This window comes from Camellia sinensis, unplaced genomic scaffold (genome assembly GCF_055761805.1).
Source record: "Camellia sinensis isolate YWXY unplaced genomic scaffold, ASM5576180v1 Unanchor1, whole genome shotgun sequence".
NCBI lineage: Eukaryota > Viridiplantae > Streptophyta > Magnoliopsida > Ericales > Theaceae > Camellia > Camellia sinensis.
In genome coordinates, this window is record NW_028128987.1 from 7,488,053 (window position 1) to 7,511,892 (window position 23,840).

Consider the following 23,840-nt stretch of genomic DNA (forward strand, 5'->3'; position numbering starts at 1 on the left):
ATCGTATTAAATGCAAAAGGTGCACGAATGAGGCGAGAAAGCATAATGATGACCAAAAAGACGTGCGTGCTCTGACACATTGGGATAGGCAAAGCCGCCTAATTTATGTCTTGGCTGTTCAGAATCAAAACCAAACACGCCAGTTAACTACTATCAACGGCGAGTTTGGGGGGCAATTGTGGAAGCCGAATATTTGGCAATGCCGGGAAGAGCGTACTCTGCAGAACACACTATTCGGCGTTACCCGGCGCACTCAGGAGGCCAAATACAATAGATAGGCCGAATAAGCGTAAATCCATGGAGCCGAATATGAGAGAGGACAATAAGTAACGAGTAGGCCCTGGCCCCGAGGCCCAGTAAACGAGTATAAATACAGGAACTACAGAGAAGGGTAAGGATCTCTCCTTGTTTAACTTAGAATAAAAGTAATCTAGAGCTTGAGACTGACTTGTCCGTCGGAGTGCTAATTCCGGCACTCACATCGGAGTGTTTATTTCCTTTCAGGTGACTATTTGAGGAACCCAAGTGTCTCCCAGGATCCGAAGGGTATTTCCAAAACCATATCCCCACAATACTCATTATGGTTTGAGAATAGAGTGCCTTTGATGTGTGGATGTCAATTTATATATATATATATATATATAATTGAATGATATTTCATTTTTGTGCACTTTTAGCTATTAAATAGTTACAAAACATTTCTCAAATTCTAACTTTTAGCGACGAAACTGTGCAGTAGAGAAAGTCAATTGCCCTTTAGCGACCAAATATAATTGTGGTTAAAAATGCCCATATTTTGTTTTTTGCGACCAAATTGGGACATTTTGTGATGAAGTATTAGTGATGAAATGTTTAGTTCTGCAAAATCAAACATTTTGTGACAATATAAAATTCATTGCTAATTGCCATTTTCAGTGACACTTTTGAAAACTCGTCGCTAAAAGTCATTATTAACTTTTATGGACAGGGCTTTAGCAACGTTTCTGATGACGAATTTAATTTTGTCACAAAAAGCATTTAGAGGCCAAAATAATAGTTTTATGGACCAAAATAATTGATCGTTACAAGTCTCATATGTTGTAGTGGCCCTGTGTCAAAGCCTCCTCGCACAGCTTTTGCCTTCCCAGCAACCTTACTAACAAAAGGGGTCACCCTGTAGAGTATGGGACAGAGCTTGCTGGGATGTGTGCGAATAGGAAGGGAGCCAAAGCAATCTTCTTTTTTGTGTATGTATTAGATTTGATTGTCTAGGCTCGAAAATTGTACTACAATGAATACCATATGCATGAGTAATTGATATCTTAACAAGCTAAATCTATTAGAGCAGTTTCAACCCTTTATCTTTCTTTTTCATCAAATTCGTTCAACAAATTAGTTTAAAATTTTGATTTGATATACTCACTCCAATAGTGAGAATCAAAAAACCTAAATGTTTCTTCAACCAATTTTGGTGAAAAAATCTCATCACAAATCCTTCATCTTTTAACAATTTCATCGAACTTAAGTGAAGTTAGAAATTTGGTAAAAGATTTCATGCCTATCTCTAATTTGTTGAAATCTTTGATGAAAACTTGATTTGATATAAGTTAAAAAAAATATCTTATGAATGATGAAGATGCTGTAAATACCTGTATCAGAACATAACCACAATAGCTATTGTCATCACCTTCATTTCTTTCACTATTGCTTTACTTTATTGCATTTATGTGAGAATACATTTCAATTTGTAATACAACATGCAAGATACAACAATATTTTGTTTAGGGTTTGGATGATGATCTGGTAGTTAGTGAGGGCATCATTTTCACAATTTGTTCCTCATCAACCCCCATTTTCTTAGCAGCAATCCCTGCCTCGAAGAAGCGTTTCACTGCGTCCTCCATGTACTGCTTCCCTTCCTTCACGGTCATTTCCTTCCCAATATTCCCAGGAAAACTTGTGAGAATATCGTCTCCTTTCAGCACTGCTGCAAGCTGTAGTAGCTCCTGCTGGAATTCACTCAGCTTGGCATCTTCGTTGGCCTCGCCTTCCCTGATCCGAACCGGAGTTGGTAGTTGCACTGTTGGAAATAGCAAAGCAACACAACATATTAGTAGTAATTACTAATTATTTCAGTCTGAGAAAGGAAATAAGTGTATATGTATGACTTACAATGAAGAGCAGATACAAATAAATTATACAACTACAATACAAGATGGATAGTGACACGGCAAAATTTAAAAAATGAATAAATAGCAATGGAACACAACACAATACTGGTAATTAGATCAGTCTGTCAAACGAAATATGTTAATTGGTATTATATCAACCACTAGGTTTTCCGCTATCCCAAGAAACCAAACCAAAAAAGTAATTAAACAAATTGAACCTCTAAACTAAGTAATCAACTAAGAGTTTAAGTTTGCTAAATTTAGGTGGCAAATATGAATGAATAAATCTTTATTTTCCAGATATGCAAAAATTTTGATGGTTTATGCGTTCGAGTTCTAGACAATACTCATCATTATTTTCAGATACTACTGTGTTCTGCTTCTCCCAACACAATAGTTGCAATCTTATTATACTTTGTTGGGGGGAGAATCTTTGGATTATGCTCACAAATACATCACCTGTTTGAAGATTATGTAGGATTAAAAAAGACAGGAGAGGGATGGGATTGTCTTCGGTCTTAAAAAAAGATTGGACCGTCCATTTGACCTTGTGGCCGACTCACTTCAACAATCCAATCAGTTAATCTTAAGCTCCCTATAAGTAGACCATAGGGTTGATCCAATAATAGTTGTAGAAATGATGATTTTTTAAATCATACATGTTTTTCACTTTATGAAAGAAAAAATGATCAAATCATATGGACACGATTATTAGATCAATCTAATTTTTTTTTCCATGAATAATATACACACAGAGATCTAGAAGTTGAGCAAATCAAAAATCAAAGTAGGACCCAACAGTGGAGCAACATGGGGTGGATTGGACAGTTGAATCTATTAGTGGAAAAGAAGGATAGGAGGTGTAACAAGGGCGTTTAGCAACAATTTTATTTTATTTTTATTTTATTTTTTGAGATTTTCTTGGTGGGCTTTAGGCGACAAGCTAAGTGGCCTAGAAATTTTAAGGGAATTGTATGACCTGTGCCCGTGGACTAGGTATTAAACAATGTTATCAAGAGATGAATGTTGCATTGTAGTGATAATATCAAACAATAACATATTGTCAACTTTAGAAACGAACTTTATGACAACCGAACCGGCCATATCAATTGTATATTGGATATGAATTTTTGTATCGCGAACCAACCAATGTACATGTGATTTTCATTTTACTGGTATATCAAGATATATCAGTATCAGGAAGCCAAAAACCAATGTGTATCGACCCATGGTTAAAACCTGGTCAAGGACTTGCAACCAAGAATTTAATTTATTTAGTTTTACCAGCTCATACATGTTTAGAATTAAATTCTTCTACTGGACAAGATTAAAACGATGAGATTTATTATCGGTGACTAACCAGGGCAGTCAGTTCTGGGTTCAGTCCGTGTTTGGACGATGCTTTCAAAGGTGCCAGCCCAAGCATCCCTCTTAGTCAGGAAGGAAGTCAAGTTGAAGATGTTCTTCACTGTTGCTGTGATGGATGAATGCTCATACTCTGATGTCGGAAATGGCTTTCCGTTGGGTCCATGGACAACTGCATTACCATCATAATCATGTCAAGTTTTCAAATAAATTACAGTTCTACATATTTAACTCATAACATAATTAAAACTAACATATATAATAGAAATTGTGTAGTTTTAGAGGTCTACATGCAATTCGAATTCTTCTTATTCTATTGAAACTTTTTTCTTTTCATTCTGTTATTTCTTATTTTTATATTTACCACCTCGTAGTTCTATTTTGGTAGGCTCTGTTACTTAGGGAACTTTAGCTTTTGTCTAGTTAAAATTTGTATGAATGGACATAAGTGAATTTTGCATACCGCCGGACGGGAGAATATTCACTAATTTTGTCTTTTTACAAAGATACACCTTGGTAGTAAGGTCACCATTCCTTTTTAGCTAGACATATTGAAGTTGCTATTCGATTTTATTTTGTGTTGTAATAGAAATTAGAAACATAAGAACATAGAAGTATAATAATCTTGGTAAATTTTTAGAGGAAAATGACATGACACTAGCATGTTTGAGGTATAATCTGAGGGGTTGGTTTCACAATTTTTAACAGTGAGAAATTTGTGTAGGGATAGGTGAAGAAAATAAAAAATGTAAGGGATTTGTGAGTGAAATTGAAAGTTATTTTTTCTTTAATTTTCACAAATTCTTTAATAATTTCATATATGAGATTACGATAAAACTCTATGAATTAAAATCATTATAATAAAAATCAAATTAACACATTTAACACACAAACTTTCAAAAGTGGAAAAGAAAAACCTCAACAAATGCACAGGAAATATTGATCTCCTAGTGAGATACAAACATTCTAGCCAAACAGACTAAGGCCAAATTTGGCATGTCAGAAAAAAGATAAAAAGTCAAAAAATTACTCAAAAAGTTAATAAGTTATCACTATTCATCAAAAAAAATATTAAAAAAATTAATTTTACACACAGCCATACAACTCATCAATCTGACCCGTTCAGATCTGTGCTGCATTTTTTAAAAAAAATTGCACAGTTGGGGTGTAATTTTAACACACTGTTGTTCGGCCCATGGGGGGCCATTACAGGTCCCATTTTGATAATCTGAACCGTTAATGTGTAGAACTCGTCGAGTACTATATGTCTTAAAAAAATCACACTGATTGGATATCGATAATTACATGATCAAATCAGTTTTGTATAAAAAAATGGATGGTGTTATAATTAACGGTTGAAAAAAAACAAATCTGATTAGATAGCTATCGATATCCGATCAACGTAATTTTTTACAGGCATATAGTACTCGACGAATTTTACACATTAAATGGTTTAGATTATCAAAACGGGACCCGTGATGACCCCCATGAGCCGAACAACAACGTCCAGTGCAATGCCCAAAAAGTAGACAATTACTTCTTAGCATCTATTCCACCTACGCAGATAGGACAGCTGTACAACTCACACTCCCAATCTTCTCCTACATACTAATTTATATAATTTTTTAATATATATTTTTTCATTAAAAAAAAATCAAAAAATTAACCCAAACAAACATATATTTTTTTTTCAATTTTTTAATCTAAAAAGTCAAAAAGTACATTTATTTAAGACACCCCATCCAACCCCCTAACTTCGTGGTATATAAATTAAAAATTCAAACAGCCTAAATTAATTCAAATGTCACTTTAGTGGGAAAGACTACTAAAGTGATTTAAAAAAACTTTTCAAAAAGGAAAGACCACAACGGCATCCCAACCAGAAAGAGAGATAGATAGACGCTTTAAAGTTGCCATCAAAGGAGTCAATAATACATTACTTTAAGAAAGAAGGTATAAATGGTGGGTCTTCCTCATTTTCTTTCCATTTTCACACCTAGGCCATATTTGTGTGGTGGATATGAGCTTAGGATTGAATTAATAGTCCAATAAAATTATTAATTCGATATTTGGTTAAACAATTGAAATACGGACTAATTATTTTAAACTTGACTATTAGTTAAAATAGGATACATAATCCAACGGATTGGTAGTCATAGGACTATTAGTCATGGGAATGCTAATCCAGTCCGTCCAAACAAACATGGCCTTATTGTATGACTTACACTGCACTTTACATGAATCTAAGCTACAAAAATGTATTTCCTGTATAATTTTATATTTTTTAATTTTGTGCACTTAACATTTTGTAATAATTAAAATTTCTCTGTTCATATTTTTTTTTCTTAGACACCAAGTTAGAGAATATACAATCGATGTATTAACCCACTTGTGTGTCAGTCGCAACCTAACACTAACACTTCTCAGCTCACACTCATTTCACTCATTTTGTTGGCCTCAACTCAACGGGAGGTGTTAAATTAGGACCAAATGTTGTCAATAGTTTGCTCTAGCTTGTAAATAATTGTCCATTGCTGATTTTTATCCATTTTATACTCCATAAATAATATACATTTGGGCCACACTCTTACACTCAAAACACAATTTAACTAGTCTATTTGAGCACCCATGTATTTATTAAATTAACAAATATCTAACATATTAAATTGGACTCCACTATTATTTATTTATAAATTGACGCAAATTAGTCTGAACACTCGATTATAAATAAAAAAAATTAAAAAAAAAATTAATCCAAACATCCAGTTATAAAAACAAAATTATAAGCTTTAACACATGATTTAGCATATATTTTTTGACTAGTGCATTGCAACGGCTCTTAAGCCTTGTTTGGTAAGTGAATTTTTTAGCAAAAAAACAAAAAAGTCACTAAAAAAATAAAAAGTCAACAAATTATACCAAAAAGTCAAATATTTTATTTTCTCTCTACTTTTTGCACATTTTTTTCAGAAAAAACTAAAAAATCATCCTAAATATATATATATATATATATATTTTACATTATATTTTAACTAAAAACTCAAAAAATTACTAAAAAAATCTATTTCCAAAGGAGGCCTTAATTCAAATGTCACTCACTAGTGGAAAATACTACTGTTTACCAATAAGACGGTAGAATTAAAATTATGAAAATCCCAACCAGAGAGAAAGAAAGAAAGAGAGACACAATTTAAAATTAAGGTTTATCATGAAAGGCACCAATAATACATTATTATTACTTTAAGAAAGAAGGTATAAAGGGTGGGTCTTCAATTTTGAATTAGAGCCGTGATTCCGATCTCCAGTACGGAGGCACCCTCAACACCCCTATCTCCACGTAGGGGGTTGACAATGGAGGAAAAGAAGAAGAAAAAAAAAACAGTTTTTGACTAATGGGAGGAGACCCCCAGCACCCCCACTGGGGGTCCAACTCATTTTCGTTTGAATTAAGCCTTCATTTCAGAGACGACTCCTATCCAGTAGGGTATCCCAACTGGAGGGTGAGGTTATTGTTGGGCTTTCATGAACTTATCACGGAGTCCGTATTGATAATTTGAATCGTTCAATATATAAGACTCATCAAGTATTTTATCTTTGCAAAAAAAATAACGTTCATTAGATATTGATAGCCATTTGATCAGATTACATTTGTATAAATAATTTATTTTTAAAATTATAATTACCATTGACACAAATGTGATTTGATCAAATGACTATCGATATCTGATTAACGTGATTTTTTGCAAGAATGACACGTTCGACGAGCTCTCCACATTGTTTAAATTATTGGTATGGACTATATAGTAGATTCATAGAGACTGAATAGCATCCTCCAATCCGATTTAGAGGGAAGAGAGGCATGTGACCTTTCATTTCCTACCCATTTTCACACTTTACAACGCACATAGCATGTTACCAACACATGATTAAACAACTGACACCAATGCTTCCAGAAAATTGGGCTCACAAGTCACACCAAGGTGGTCCTTATGATCCGCAATTGTTGACATGAAAAACACAATGGTGCCACGCACTAATTACCATATCAATTAATTTATTAACACATGTTATAATAATATAATTTTAAAATTATAAACCTCTATTCGTCATATAAACTATAAAAATTTAAAATCAATATTACATCATCTATTAGTATATTAATATATAAACCAATTAATACGTATAGTTTTATTCTAAAAAACATATCTATCTATATTTCACACACCATGTATAACTGTACAGCCAATATCCAAAAATAAAATTAGATTTTTCTAATTTGAGTTTAAATAATATGTTTATGTTTAAATTTATTTATTTTAATCTGAACATATATATATTGAAGTCCCAACTGACAAAGGCCTTGTTTGAAAATAAATTATTTTAGTAATTTTTTAATTTTTTACGAAAAGATATGTAATAAAAATAAAAAGAGGGATGTAACAACTTATAATGACTTTTTGACTAAAATATTTAATCTCCAAACGAAGCCCAAGTGTTCCTTTGAAAATTGGTAAATTAATAGTTGCATTTTTTTAATTTTTTTTGTCTGTAGTTAATTTGTTCTTTAAAAAAAATAAAATAAAATAATTGGGCATTTTAAGTCTTTCTAAATTAAATCCTCTCAAAAAAAATTTAAAAAAAAATCAAAATTTGAAAAATATATATATATATATCAAAAATAAAGTCATGAAAATATTTTTTTTGTCTTTTATCATTTTCTTTTATTATTATTACTATTGTTGAGAATCTTATATAAAACATAAAGAAAATTGACACAAATAGCAAAATATTCCACTTAAAAAAACACAGCTGGCAAATTTCCAGTGAACCAAACCAGTGTCAAAAAACTCAACCAAACGTGTCACTCCGAGCCTTCACCGCAAAAAAGGGCACCGCCACCACGCTAGTAGGCAAAAAGTCCAAAAGTACAAACATGTTCACATTACTTTACTATGACGTGTAATTTTTATATTTGCATTTTTAATAAAATTGATGCACAACAATACAATCCGTTCAACAATTATTTTATAGGCATCATTAATAAAAAAATTTAAAAAAAGAGTGACAATGTTTCTAAGTTACGTATTTTATAATAATAATCAAGTTTTCGGGATGTGAATTGGTTTTTAAATTATTTTAGCATGACGTTAAAAAAAACCTCATTTGAGATAATTTTTTTTAACTTTTATGAAGGAAAAATAAAATAATTATGATTTGGATGTGATGTCTTATTAGAATAAAAAGTTTATTTTATTTTTTTTGTAACTATTTTATCTCAAACCCTAAATATCAAATGAAGCCTAAATGGATAAACTACCATCACTTCCTTTTTAAGTTTTAAAATTTAAAAAATATATATATAATTTATTTTATAATTTTCACATAATTATATTAATATTCTTTCAATAAAATGATTCTGATCAAAATTAATGAGATTATATCTTTTTTTTCATTTATGCTATTAATAAATTATTGATAAAAATAATTTAATTATTATATGAATTAAAATTAAAAAAATAATAATATAATTATGTTAAAAATATAAAATTAATTGTATTTTTTTTAAATAATCAAATGTATTTTACTCAAAAATTTATGTGATGGTCTTTGAGCAAATACACATAGTGTTCTATCTGGGACCAGTGTTTTTTTTTGTTAGCATTTTAGGAAACAATTTTGGGAAAATTTTTATTATGTACACTCTTGCTATAGGTATCCTTATGTTATGTCATTTTTTTTTCTCCTTTAATTATGATCTTATTTTATTTATGACTCATGAAATATTTGATTATGACTCATTTGTTATTTGATTATAATTTTTTAAAATTATAACTCAAAAAATATAAAATTATATTATTTTTTTTAATTATAAAATACATATAATCTTTTCCATAACTTTGTCAAGTGATGAGTGATTATTAAGATTTTAAGGGATATGTTTGATAAATTTGAAAAGTGTCAAGTGCGGAGCAATCTTCTAGCATGACCAAATAATCACTCATTTTGACCTATTTTAGAGAAGGACTCTTTTTTTTTTTTTTTTTTTTTTTTGGAAGACCCCACAATTCTTATATTGATTCACACTATTAATGATATGTGGGGCCACTTATGTATGTGTGGAGTCCATATCATGAATGGTGTGGTTCACTATGAGGGTTGTGGAGTTTTCTAAAAAAGACTCTCTATCATTGATCTTTAGAGAATAAGAAAAAAAATTATTCAGCTTGTTTCATTATAATTTTCAAAAAAAATTATTTTTTTATTTTTTATATTTTAATATTTTCAATATTTTTTTAAATATTTTAAGTATTTTTTTTTAATTTTTAAACACACTTAACATAAATTCACATAAAAAATATAATATTTGTGAAAAATGTCTTTAAAAAATATAGTAAATACCAAAAAATATAAATAAAATAAAATAAAATTTCAGTATATTTTTTATATTTTTGTGTATTTATTTTTCTAATTTTCAAAATATGCATGCGATTAAAATGAACAGAGTGCAGTGTGGACTTACCAGTTCCTTTCTCAATCCAAGGCGAGACCATGATGGTTGGTACCCTGACACCCAACCTATCAAAATTAAACAAAAACGGCTCAGGTCCCACAATATCATCCGGACTAGGGACCCCACGAGTCGGCGTAACCACATGATCAAAGTACCCACCATGCTCATCATACGTGATGATAAGCAGTGTTTGATTCCACTGCGGACTCGCCCTGAGAGTCTCATACACCTCCTTCACAAACAACTGCCCCTGATACACATCATGCGAAGGATGATCATCATTAGCCGGTTCCAGCTTAGTATCCGTGTACCGCTGCTCCACCACAACATAATTCGGTAGCTTCCCGTTCTTCGCATCGCTCTTGAACGAGAGTCCATACGGATGAAACTTTCCTAGGTACTTGAGCTTTCTCAGATTCCGGTAAAACAGAGTCGCCGGAATATTCTGATAGTATATTCCGAACGACAATCCGGCGTCATCCAGGTTCTCGAATATCGTGCGTTGTGGATATCCTTTCGCTAGCATCGCCGGAATATTGCTGGTGGCTCCGGCGGAGGTGCCGGAGTGGACGTAGAGGCGGTTCGGCTGAGTGGACGACGGCACGGCGGCGAACCACCGGTCGAACACGGCGAATTCGGAGACTAGGGCTTGGTAGACGGCGACTTTTTCAGGGACGAAACCGTTCATGACGGCCTGGGTGATGTTTGGGTTCATTGAATAGGCTTGTTGGACGAAGCCGTTCATGGGGGCAGGGTAGAGGGAGGTGTCGTTGGATCCGAAAATTTGTTCGCGGATGGCTTGGAAGGAGTGGCCAGGGTCAGGGTCGACGTAGTGGGCTTGGTTGTGGAAGTAGACGAGAGGGGAATTGGGGACGGTGGTGGAAATGGGATTGGATTCGGAGCCGGTGACTCCATTGATGTTGGGGTTAAGCTTTTTCATCCAACCTAAAATGTGGTCGAAGGAACGGTTTTCCATGACGAGGACCACTACGGTTTTGATTGGACTAGTAGAAGAAGAAGAGACTGGGTGGTGGTAGTAGTGGAAGAGAATTAGGAGAGTGAAAATGGTGAGTTTGGCGGTGGTGGCCGCCATTGGAGATCTGTATCAAATGGGAGAGGAGAGAGAGAGAGAGAGAGGGGTTGCCGGAGAGGTGTGTAGGAAGGAGCAGTCGGTGAAGGGGGGTTTATAATAGTGGAGTGGAGTTGTGTGGTGTGGACCAGTGGTGGGCCTTTCATGCGTTATGCGTTGCGTTGTCCTTTTGTCTTGTTGGGAGGTATATCTTTTTTCCCCTTTCAACCAAAATCTAAGCCACCGGCGTTCTTAGAATTCTTTATTGAAAAAAATTTAGCAAAGTTGGTATTTTTTTTTTTTTTTTTTTGCGCGCGCGCGTCTGTGAGAGAGAGGGAGAGATAAAAGTGGAGAGAAATTATAAAAACAATTTTGAGAATTTATTTAAAATATGAATTATTTTTTTATAATTTTAAAAAATATATTTCGAAAATTTTAATTTCATGATAAATAATTTATTAAGTCAATTAATAATTTTTAATGATATTAAAAATAAATTTCAATTAATAATTCATATATTATTATTATTAGATTGGAGAGCTATTAAAAATTTTACATTTTCAATTAATTTTGTCAAATAAAATATTTTGACAATAATTTTAATTTCCTAATTCACAGCAAGCAATTTATTTGTAACTTATCCAAGGAGGTTCTTGTTGAATCATTGAAATTATCATTTAAATTTCCTGAGATAATGAGATTGGGTTATGGATCGTCGGTCGACCTTCCCTGTCGCCTTCCCCTGTCGCCCCCAAAACGACGTCGTTTTGGGGGCAAATTTTCAAAAAAAAAAAAACGCAGAAGAGGGAGGAAGGAGAGGAAGAGGGAGAGAAGGAGGAGGGAGGAGGAGGAGGAAGGGAAGGGCCGGACTGGAGGGGGCCATAAATACAGGGGAGGAGGAGGAGGTGGTGGAGACAGGTCGGAGATGGAGGCGACGGCGGTCGCAGGTGCTGCGACGAGGTGGAGCTGCTGCGACCTGCGACGGCGGCTGCGACGGCGGCGAGGGACGAGGACGGCGAGCTTGCAGCCTCCTCCTCCTCCTCCCTCATCCCTCCTTCCTCCCTCTCCCTCTTCCTCTCCTTCCTCCCTCTACTCTGCGTTTTTTTTTTTTTTTGAAAATTTATCCCCAAAACGACGTCGTTTTGGGGGCGACAGGGAAAGGTGACGGGTGATCCGGATTCAATGAGATTGATTGTGGTGGAGAAGTTGACTATGACTTTGTTCAGAAAATGATGATCATTTCAGATCTCGTTGAGGTTGTGACTTTTTTGTGTTAAAACAAAATTGTTATTGCAATTGTTGAGTTGATTTTAACATTGGCATTGTCTTCCGGTCTTTTAAATAGAGTTGTTTGATTGCGGTTTGGATTGCTGAGACTTCGGAGTTCCATTGAGAGTGGTATTCGAATTTTGAGGACAAAATTTCCTAAGGTTGGGGAGGTTGTGATGCTCGGGTACATAACCCGTCTTGTTTCCTTTTAATCGTATTTATTTTACTCATGTTGGGATTGTCGGGAACTAATCTGAGGCCTTGTCGGCCGCTTAGGTACATCGCTCTTGAAACCTTTCTCAAATTTATATCTTCATTTATTTTGGTTCCGGGGTTGAGTTTCTTTATTTCGAAAGCGTAGTTGGAGTCGAGGAGTCATGGGCTTGTTAAGCGTACAAATCAAAAGAGAGAGCAAAACATCACGTACAGGGGCTTAGGCCACACGCGTAGAAGCGGGGCTGCACATGCGGAAAGTGAGGCCGCATGTGCTATAAGGGTGTTTCTTCGAAGGTTGGGGACTAAAATAATTGCACGAGCGGAAGGCACGTGCTGGAGGCATACCGCACGCGCGGGAGTGGACGTTGCACGTGCGGCGAAGTGGGATGTTCTGGGCAATCCTCTCTAAAATAACCGCACATTGGGAAGGTACACTCTGTACGTGTAGGAATAGTACCGCATGTGCAGGAAATACTGAGTCTGAATTTTTTTTTCTTCTCTTTGGATTAAGTGTATCTCACACTTTTTCTCTCCTCTCCCTCTCTAAAGTACATTTCTCTCCCCTATCTCTACATTTATTCTCACCAAACTCTATTCAATCCTTGATTTCTCTCAATCCATTAAGGAGTTGATCCAAGTGCCTTAAGCAAACTTAGAGAGCTCACCAAGGACTATATTATGTGCAATGGAGATTGGATTTCTACATTGTTGATTTTGGAACTTTTCTCATATTTCCTCTTTAAATCTTGAGATAGGAAGTTTCTTTGAGTTATATATATATATATATATATTAGCATGCCTTATTTAGTTTTGTTATGATTTTGAGTAAAGGATTGAGTTTTGGAGTGTTAGGTTTTGGAAAGATGTTGAAAAATGATTCTCTTATGATCTTGGTTCAAATTAAATTATTTTGGTGGGCCTATAAACCTCTTGGGTGTGCATGGAGGAGAAATATTTTGAAAATAAAGGAAAACCCCCTCTTTTTTATTAAACCCTAGATTTTGGGAGGAAAAAAATGGGCAAAATTGGATTTTGTGAGATACCCATGAAATTGTAGAAAATTTCTTTAAGAAAATGATGAAATTATCACATTTTATTATGTTGAGTGAGAAAATTTGGATAGCATGAAATTGTATATAATTGGGGCAAATGAAGATGAAAATTGATTTTGAATATGAATTGGTGTCATAGGATATGATTATTGATATTTAAATTGAGAACATAGAGAGATGTTGTTGATTTGTATTGCATTAAGGCTCAATGTTGAGAAAAAATATGGAAATTATATAATTGTATTTACATCCATTCATTTGCATAGCTTTGAATATTGATTATTATGACTTTGTTTTGGAAATTGATTTACTATTTTGAGAAAACAATTGATGATCTTAAAAAGGTTTTGGGGGTAAACATGGTGGTAAGTCCGAATATGGGTGTAGTTTGGCATTGTTTAAGTTGCTCTGAGTGTCCAGGGTGAAAGACCTCAACACACATGGAGTAGTTACCACATGTGTTGAGGTCTTTCACCCTGGACACTCAGACCAACTTAAACAATGCCAAACTACACCCATATTCGGACTTACCACATGTGTTCAATTCTTTGGCTAATGTGTTGATTGATATGGGTGTATCGCATTCATTCATATCTACTGCTTTTACTTCTGTCTTGGAGTTAGAGATTGATCAATTAGAGTCTCTCTTGTGAGTTGAGTCGCCGATTAGGGGTAGAGTGGCATTGGGGCGAGTGTGCCACTCTTGCGAGGTTGAGGTCGTTGATCGCCGAATCTCTTTTGATTTTATCATCTTAGATATACACGCTTTTGACATTCTATTGGGTATAGATTGGTTTTCACATTTCTGGGCCACTATAGATTGTCAGCGCCACAAAGTGTCTGTATGCACATCTACCGAGGATTGTTTTTTATTTCCTATGTGATCAAGGTGATAATTCGATTTCGCCATTGTATGACCTTAAGGGTTAGGGAGGACTTAGTTTTTTTTTTGCCCTTTCTTCAGCCAATAAGGGTAGCATGGTTTGAGGTGACTTGTCGAGGGTAGTTTGTGAATACCCGAATGTTTTTCCTAAGATCTTACTGGTTTACCACCCTACCGAGATATTGAATTCTCCATCGACTTAGTCCCTGGCACAACACCAATCTCCATGGCCCCATATAGATTAGCACTTGCCGAGTTGCATGAGTTGAAGATTTAACTCCAAAAACTTTTAAAGAAAGGGTTATATTCGCCCTAGTACATCACCTTGGGAAGTGTCGACTTTCTTTTGTGAAGAAGAATAATGGATCACTGAGGTTGTGTATTGATTACTACAAATTAAATCGAGTTATTGTTAAGAACAAGTATTCTTTACCTAGAATAGATGATTTATTTGACCAACTTAATGGGTCACATTGCTTTTCGAAGATAGACTTAAGATCGAGGTACCATCAATTGAGCGTTAAGAAGGAGGACATCCGGAAAATGGCCTTCGTACACGTTATGGTCATTACGAATTCCTTGTCATGTCATTCGGTTTAACCAACGCACTGGTTTCCTTTCTAGACTTGATGAATCAAGTGTTCAGGGAATATTTAGACTATTTCATACTTGTCTTTGTGGATGATATTTTGATTTATTCACCCTCAGAGGAGGAACACAAGGAACACTTGCAGATAGTACTTGACTTGTTTACGGTGCACAAATTATTTGTTAAATTTGAGAAGTACAAGTTTTGGCTAACATATATGAAATTTTTAGGCTATGTTGTGTCGGGAGAAGGGGTAACCGTGGATTACTCTAAGATAGATGTTGTGTAAGATTGGAAACAACTTAAGAATGCATTTGAAATCTAGAGTTTTCTGGGGTTAGTAAGGTATTATTGCTAGTTTGTGAGGGACTTCTCTAGGTTAGCTACACCGTTGACTAGGTTGAAAAGAAAGGGTGTCAAGTTTGTGTGGAGCGAGGCATGTAAAAAGTCATTTCAAGAACTTAAGGTTAGGTTGACTACTACACTGGTCTTGATAATTCTGGAAATGGGCTTGGGTTATATATTGTGATGCGTCCCGGGATGGGCTTGGTTGTGTGTTAATGCAAGAGGGGAATGTTGTGGCTTATGGCTCACGTCAATTGAAAAATCACGAGAAGAATTACCTTACCCATGACTTAGAGATAGCTGCGATGATTTTTGCTTTAAAAATTTGGAGACGCTATTTGTACGGTGAAAAGTTTGATGTTTTCTCTAGGGCTGAGCAAGAAATCCGTGAAATCCGTAATCCGATCCAGTCCAGTCCAATCCGATAGGTTTGGATTGGTTTTTTGAATCCGTGGTTCGGTTTCGGATTGAAAAATTAAAAATCCGTAGTACACGGATTGGTTCCGGATTGAACCTCACGGTTCCGGATTGGAACCGATCCGGACCGTATACAAATAGTATATATTTTTATTATACATCCTCCCCCATAGTATCTTCTCTTATTCTATATAAAATCTAAACTCAAACCTAAAACCGTATAATATCTTCTTTTATTACTTTTGTTTGTTAGTTTTTAGTTTTAATTTGTAATGGTCTAAATACTTATGGTGAAACCAGTTTTCTTATGGTTGTTTAAATTCTAGCACAATATGTCGCTATTATAGAAATAGATGTTGCTATTGTGGAACTAATATAGCGCTATGTTTATATTTTTATGAAATTAAAGTATTATATATATATTTTTGTTATTTAATTATGTGAATCCGTGGTCCTAAACCGATCCAATCCGTATTTAATGGATTGGTTCGGATTGGTTCCATGATTTAAACGGATTGGATTGGTTCTAATTTTTCAGGAACCGTAGATAACGGAATGGTCCTGGTTTTACCCCAATCCGGTCCAATCCGAACCATGCTCACCCCTAGTTTTCTCTGATCACAAAGCCTAAAATACTTATTCTTCCAAAAAGATTTGAATTTACGCCAACATAGATGGATGGAATTTATGGAGTATTATGATTTTAAGTTACCCTATCATCCGGAAAAAGCTAATGTTGTGGCCAATGCCTTAAGTCAAAAATCTATGAGTAGTATAACAAGTGTAGCCATCCGAGAATGGGATATGTTGGGGCATATTAGTAAGTTTGATTTGCATCTTGGTGAGTCTAGCAAGAGTGCTACTTGTTTACCTTAATTGCACAACCCACCTTGATTAGTAGAGTCATAGAAGCATAACAAGGTGACAGCGAAATGGAGACCATCCGGGAGAAGATCTCCAAGAGGAAAGAAGAGAGGGGTTTGAACGTCTACTCGGATTTGAGTGTGAGGCATTTAGACCGTTTATTTGTGCCAAAACCTTGTAAAGAGAAGGTACTCCGAGAATTTCATTACTTACGCCTTGTGATACATTCGGGAGATACCAAAATGTACCATGATCTTAGTCCCCAATTTTGGTGCAAGGGTATGAAGTAGGATGTCGTTTTTTTTTTTTTTTTTTTTTTTTTTTTGTTCAAAATGCCTTACTTGTCAACAAGTGAAGGCTGAGCACCAAAAACCAGCTGGTTCGTTACAACCCTTGTTTATAGCCGAATGGAAATAAAGGCATATCACAATGCACTTTGTAATTGGGCTCTCGAAAACACAACGAGGTAATGATGCTGTTTGGGTGGTTATTAATAGGTTGACTAAGTCTACGCACTTCATTCCTATGCGCACTAATGACTTAATTGATTATTTGGCGAAGTTGTACATTAGAGACAAAGTTCAACTACATGGGGTACCGGTGACCATTGTTTCAAATAGATATTCTCGTTTTACAGCCCGGTTGTGGCAAAGCCTTCAAGAGACATTGGGAACTAAATTGACTCTTAACACCGCTTATCACCCTTAGACCAATGGGCAATCTGAGCGCACAATACAAATTTTGGAGGACATGCTTAGAGCTTGTGTCATTGATTTCAAGGGGTCTTAGGAGAAACATCTATCATTGATTGATTTTTCCTACAACAATAGTTATCAGGCGAGCATTGGGTTGGCACCGTTTAAGACCTTGTATGGCCTACCTTGTAGATCATCAGTTTGTTGGACCAAGGTGGGAGATGCACCAATGTTGGGCCCGGAGTTAGTTTGCGAGACAATCGATAAGGTTGCTCTCATTCGAAAAAGGTTGGCTACGGCTCAAAGTCGACAGAAGTGTTATGATAATAAGAGAGGAGCACCTCTATCCTTTGAGGTCGGTGACCACATATTTCTTAAAATCTCACCGAGACGGAGCTTGGTGAGATTTGGGAAGAGTGGGAAATTGTTTTCAAGATTTATTGGACCTTTTAAGATTTTAGAGCGAATTGAGGAAGTGGCATACCATTTGGCCTTACTGCCGCAATTTTTTAGGGTTCATGATGTGTTATATGTGTCCATGCTTAGGAAGTACGAATTTGACCTTTCACATGTGCTTGATTGGATCGATTTGAAGGTAGATAAGGACACTTTATATGAAGCGCAACCGGTTCAAGATACCCGACAACAAGTGCTAAAGAGTAAGACCATACCATTAGTGAAGGTGTTGCAGAGATACCACGATATTGAGAAAGCAACTTGAGAGCTTAAGGCGGAAGTCTGCTCCAAATGAATTTGTTTAATAATATTTAGTTGATTTGAGAGTATAGTATCTCTTTATCTTGTTTTGATACTTGAGCATTTTATTGCCAACTATTTGTTATGAAAGCTTATTGTAATTTTGACCAAGGAGGTTCTTGTTGAATCATTGAAATTATCACTTAAATTGCTTGGGATCATGATATTGATTGGAGATTTTGACTGTGACCTCGTTGAAAAAATGATGATCATTTCGGGATATCATTGAGATTGTGACTTTTTGAAGTAAATCTGTAACAATTTAGATATTCAATTATTTTGTAAAATTTATACTAATATTATTTAGTAAAATTTATATTAATATTATTTAATTATAGTTAAAATAATATAATTATTAAAAGTTTAGAGGTCACAATATAAATAATAATAATAATAGGTGTGGTACTAAAATAAATAATTAATTTTCTGTTAGTATACGATAAAGTGTAATTTAATTAAGAATGAATTAATTTATATAATTCTATTAAAATACTGGGTCAAAAGGTAATTATTTTAAATATCTATTAAGGATAAGAATAAATCTATATAATTATGAATTAAATCTGAGAGAAGTGACACATAGCCACGTGTTGGCCACGGACGGGGTCACCTCCCTATCAATAGAAGGCGTTTCACCTGGGTGAAGAAAAAGAAAGAAAAAGAAAGAAAAGGAAGAGAAAGAAAGAAAAAAAAGAGAGAGAAAGGAATGAGAGAAATGAAGGAAAAATAATAGAAGTTGAGAGGATTTTTGGTAGTGAAAAGAAAGAGTTGGGTATTAATGTTAAGGTGAGTTATATTATACCTTTAGTTACTATAATGTATTTTATATATGTTTTAACTTACCATATTTAATATTTTACATATGTTTTAACTTACCATATTTCTTTTATGTAAGTTATGTTTTATAAACTATTATAAATTATATAAATATTTCAGTTACGTGGTTTAAATTCTAAACCCTATTTGTGAAGATGAAACTTATGGATATCTTTGTTTATATTTTAAAAAATATTTGATTATGACCTTATATATAATTATGTTTTGTAAGTACCACCACGGGAGTCCCATGCCTTGGGGGACTTAAATAACCATTAGCCTCTGTTTGACCACTTTGTGGTCCTCTGTTTGTCATGGATCCATTGACCTCTGTTCTGTGCGGAGCAAAGTGCTACACTATTGTGGGAGCCACCTCTAGAATCCGTACGAGCCACCTCTTGAATCCGTACCTCTGTTCTGACTGTCACTTCAGTGACCTATGTTCTGTTCTGTTCTGTACCGTGGTTGTGGTCATTTACTTATATAATTTTTGTATTTTAGTTTCTGCCACTTAAATGATTTGTTCACCAATGATTTAGTTACATAATCTCAGTTTTGCTAATTAAAGGATTATTTGTTCAGACTAAATTATCTTAAATGCTTTGGCCTAACTAACTATCCATGGTTATTTCGTATCCCTTATACTCTTTGTATAATATTTCTCACTCTGCCATGTGCTTACAGTTGTTTACTAATTTTCAGGAAACAATGCAATTCAGAAATGCTTTTGGGAAGTCGAGTTGCAGAATAGACACACATAGCACTTTTATGATATTTTTCTAGATAAATACCGGCCTTTTTAGTCAATATATTTTGTAATAAAAATAGAAGCTCCGATGATTATTTAGGTACCCTCATTTAAATATTATTTCCGCTCGCGTTTATTAATTTGTTTAAGAATTGGCCGGAGGTAACCCCAGTTACTGGCCATTACGATGTTTAACCCTTAGGTACGGGGAGCGGGTCGTGACAAGTAGTATCAGAGCAATGGTTTTTTCTAGAAAAAAAAATCATCATTGGAGCATAGGACACATGCACATTTAAGAAGTGGGATAGCGGGTAATTAGTACCTAAATAATATATTTTGTTAATCGATTTAATTATATTATAATTTTATATGATTATATATATATAATAATTTTTTTTTTAGTGTGCCTAATTTGTGAAGGATATTAGATATAATTTATAGAAGGACAAGAAAAGAAGGATGTCGGGCTAAAGTACCCACCAAAATTATAATATAATTAAATACATATAATTTTCAGTACAGTATTCAAAAAAAAATAAATTATTTTGATGTTTTTTAAAAGTGAGTTCAAATTTTAAAAATACTAATTTTAAAACTATTTCCCATCAATAAAAAGTTCATCTCAAATTTTTTCAACTTTTACATATGATTCTGTCATTGTGTTCTCATTTTATTTATTTTTATTTTTATTTATTTTTTATCGTAAACAAAACGAGTGAAAAGTTTTTAAAGTCATCCATTATTTCTCATTTTGGCCCAAACCAATCTTTGACAACTAGACAGTGAGTTGTTTTTGGTAAAAAAAATTTTTAGGTAATATTTTCTATCAAATTAATTATCTAATGTATATTTATCAAAGTGCGCAGCGAATAGTTTACATATATGACAAATTTCGAGGACGAAATTTTAAAAGGAGGGAAGATTGTAACAACTCAAATTTTTAATTATTCTGTAAAATTTTTACTAATATTATTTAATTATAGTTAAAACAATATAATTATTAAAAGTTTAGGGGTCACAATAATAATAATAATAATAATAATAATAATAATAATAATAGGTGTGGTACTAAAATAAATAAATAATTTTCTGTTAATATACGATAAAGTGTAATTTAATTAAGAATTAATTAATTAATATAATTATATTAAAATACTGGGTTAGAAAATAATTATCTTAAATATTTATTAAAGATAAGAATAAATCTATATAATTATGAATTAAATTTAAAAAAAAGTGACGCATAACCCATGTTCGCCGCGGACGGGGCTCACCTCCCTATTTATAGGGAGGCGTTTCACCTGGGTGAAGAAAAAGAAAGAAAAGGAAGAGAAAGAAGGAAAGAGGGAAGGAGAGAAAGGGAGGAAAAATAATGGAAGTTGAGAAGGTTTTTGGTAGTGGAAAAAAAGAGTGAGGTATTAATGTTAAAGTGAATTATATTATACTTTAAGTCACCATAATATATTTTACGTATATTTTGACTTATTATATTTATTTTATACAAATTATGTTTTATAAATTATTATAAATTATATAAATATTTCAGTTACGTGGTTTAAATTCTAAACCCTATTTGTGAAGATGAAACTCATGGATATCTTTGTTTATATTTTAAAAAATATTTGATTATGACCTTATATACAATTATGTTTTGTAAGTACCACCACGGGAGTCCCATGCCTTGGGGGACTTAAATAACCATTGGCATCTGTTTGACCACTTTGTGGTCCTCTGTTTGTCATGGATCCATTGACCTCTGTTCTGTGCGGAGCAAAGTGCTGTGTGAAACTAAGTGCTACACTATTGTGGGAGCCACCTCTAGAATCCGTACGAGCCACCTCTTGAATCCATACCTCTATTCTGACTGTCACTTCAGTGACCTCTGTTCTGTTCTATTCTGTACCGTTGTTATAGTCATTTACTTATATAATTTATATATTTTAGTTTCTGCCACTTAAATGATTTGTTCACCAATGATTTATTTACATAATCTCAGTTTTGCTAATTAAAGGATTATTTGTTCAGACTAAATTATCTTAAATGTTTTGACCTAACTAACTATCCATGGTTATTCCGTGTTCCTTATATTCTTGGTATAATATTTCTCACTCTGCCATGTGCTTACAGTTGTTTACCAATTTTCAGGAAACAATGCAATTCAGAAATGCTTTTGGGAAGTCGAGTTGCGGAATAGACACACACAGCACTTTTTATGATATTTTTCTATGTAAATACCGGCCTTTTTGGTCAATATATTTTGTAATAAAAATAGAAGCTCTGATGATTATTTTGGTACCCTCATTTAAATATTATTTCCGTTCGCGTTTATTAATTTGTTTAAGAATTAGCCGGAGGTAACCTCAGTTACTGGCCATCACGATACTTAACCATTGGGTACGGGGAGCGGGTCGTGACAAAATCAAAATTGTTATTGCAATTGTTGAGTTGATTTTAACATTAACATTGCCTTTCAGTCTTTTAAATCGAGTTGTTTTGTTGTAGTTTGGGTTGTTGGGACTTCGGTGTTCCATTGAGAGTCATATTTGAATTTCAGGAACGAAATTTCCTGAGGCGTGGAGGTTGTGATGCCCAGGTACATAACCCGTCTTGTTTCCCTTTAATTATTTTACTCGTGTTGGGAGTGTCGGGAACTAATTTGAGGCCTCATCGACCACTTAGGTACATCGCTCTCGAAACATTTCTCAAATTTATATCTCAATTTCTTTTTGTTGCGGGGTTGAGTTTCCTTGTTTTGGAAGTGTAGTTAGAGTCGAGGTGTCATGGGCTTGCAAAGCGTACAAATCGGGAGAGGGAGCAAAACCGCACGTGCAGGGGCTTGGGCCGTGGAGCCACACATGTAGGAAGTGCGGCGACACGTGCGGTAAGGGTGTGTCTTCGAAGTTGGGGACTGAAATAATTACACGACCGGAGGGCACATATGGGAGGCTTGTCGCACGTGCGGAAGTGGACGCCACGCGTGCGGCGAAGTGAGGTGTTTTGGGCAGTCCTTTTTAAAATAATTGCACGTGCGGGGATGGTACTGCACTTGCGGGAAACGCTGAGTTTGTATATATATATATTTTTTTCTTTTTCTTCTCCTTAGGCTGAGTGTATCTCACACTTTTTCTCATCTCTCTCTCTAAAATACATTTCTCTTCATTCTTTCTACATTTACTCTCACCAAACTCTAATCAATCTTTGATTTCTCTCAATCCATTAAGGAGTTGACCCGAGTGCCTTAAGCAAAGTTAGAGAGCTCACCAAGGACTACATTGTGTGTAGTGGAAATTGGATTTCTACACCACTGTTTTTTGGAGCTTTTCTCATCTTTTCTCTCCAAGTCTTGAGCTAGAGAGTTTCTTTGAGTTATATATATATATATATTAGCACGCCTTGTTTAGTTTTGTTATGATTTTGAGCAAAGGATTGAGTTTTGGAGTGTTGGATTTTGGAAAGATGTTGGAAAATGGTTCTCTTATGATCTTGGTTCAAATTAAATTATTTTGGTGGGCCTATAAACCTCTTGGGGGTGCATGGAGGGGAAATAGTCTGAAAATGAAGAGAAACCCCCCTCTTTTTTATTAAACCCTATGGAAAAAAAAAATTAGGAAAAAATTAGGAAAAATTGGATTTTGTGAGATACCGATGAAATTGTGGAAAATTTCTTTAAGAAAACGATGAAATTATCACATGTGATTATGTTGAGTGAGAAAATTTGGATTGCATGAAATTGGATATGCTTGGGGCAAATGAAATGAAGACGAAAATTTATTGTGAATATGAATTGGTGTCATATGTCACATGGATATGATTATTGATATTTAAATTGAGAACATAGAGAGATGTTGTTGATTTGTATTGCATTAAGGCTCAATGTTGAGAAAAACATGGAAATTATTATAAAATTACATTTACATCCATTCATTGGCATAGTTTTGAATATTGATTATTATGGGTATATTTAGGAAATTGATTTACTGTTTTGATAATACAATGATGATCTTAAAAAGGTTTTGAGGGTAAATACGTTGGTAAGTTCGGATATGGGTATAGTTTGGCATTGTTTAAGTTGGTCTGAGTGTCTAGGGTGAAAAA

The 23,840-nt window shown here is 34.3% G+C and overlaps 1 protein-coding gene across 1 annotated transcript; it reads right to left on the minus strand.

Annotated features, from left to right (window-relative positions):
• Positions 1 to 1,671: 1,671 nt before the first annotated feature.
• Positions 1,672 to 11,361, minus strand: LOC145814343 (non-specific phospholipase C2-like). The gene is made up of 3 exons (XM_082911017.1): positions 10,036 to 11,361; positions 3,511 to 3,687; positions 1,672 to 2,059 (listed from the first exon to the last, which is right to left on the minus strand). Exons 1-3 carry the CDS (start codon positions 11,117 to 11,119, stop codon positions 1,761 to 1,763), a joined length of 1,560 nt encoding a protein of 519 aa, XP_082767143.1. The 5' UTR covers positions 11,120 to 11,361; the 3' UTR covers positions 1,672 to 1,760.
• Positions 11,362 to 23,840: the final 12,479 nt, after the last annotated feature.

Excerpts from the sequence above, each read along its gene's own strand:
- LOC145814343 (XM_082911017.1), bottom strand. The coding sequence starts at position 11,119 with ATGGCGGCCACCACCGCCAAACTCACCATTTTCACTCTCCTAATTCTC. Across the intron at positions 3,688-10,035 it reads TTGGATTGAGAAAGGAACTG|TTGTCCATGGACCCAACGGA; the intron begins GTAAGTCCACAC and ends ATGGTAATGCAG. Across the intron at positions 2,060-3,510 it reads ACCCAGAACTGACTGCCCTG|TGCAACTACCAACTCCGGTT; the intron begins GTTAGTCACCGA and ends TATTTCCAACAG.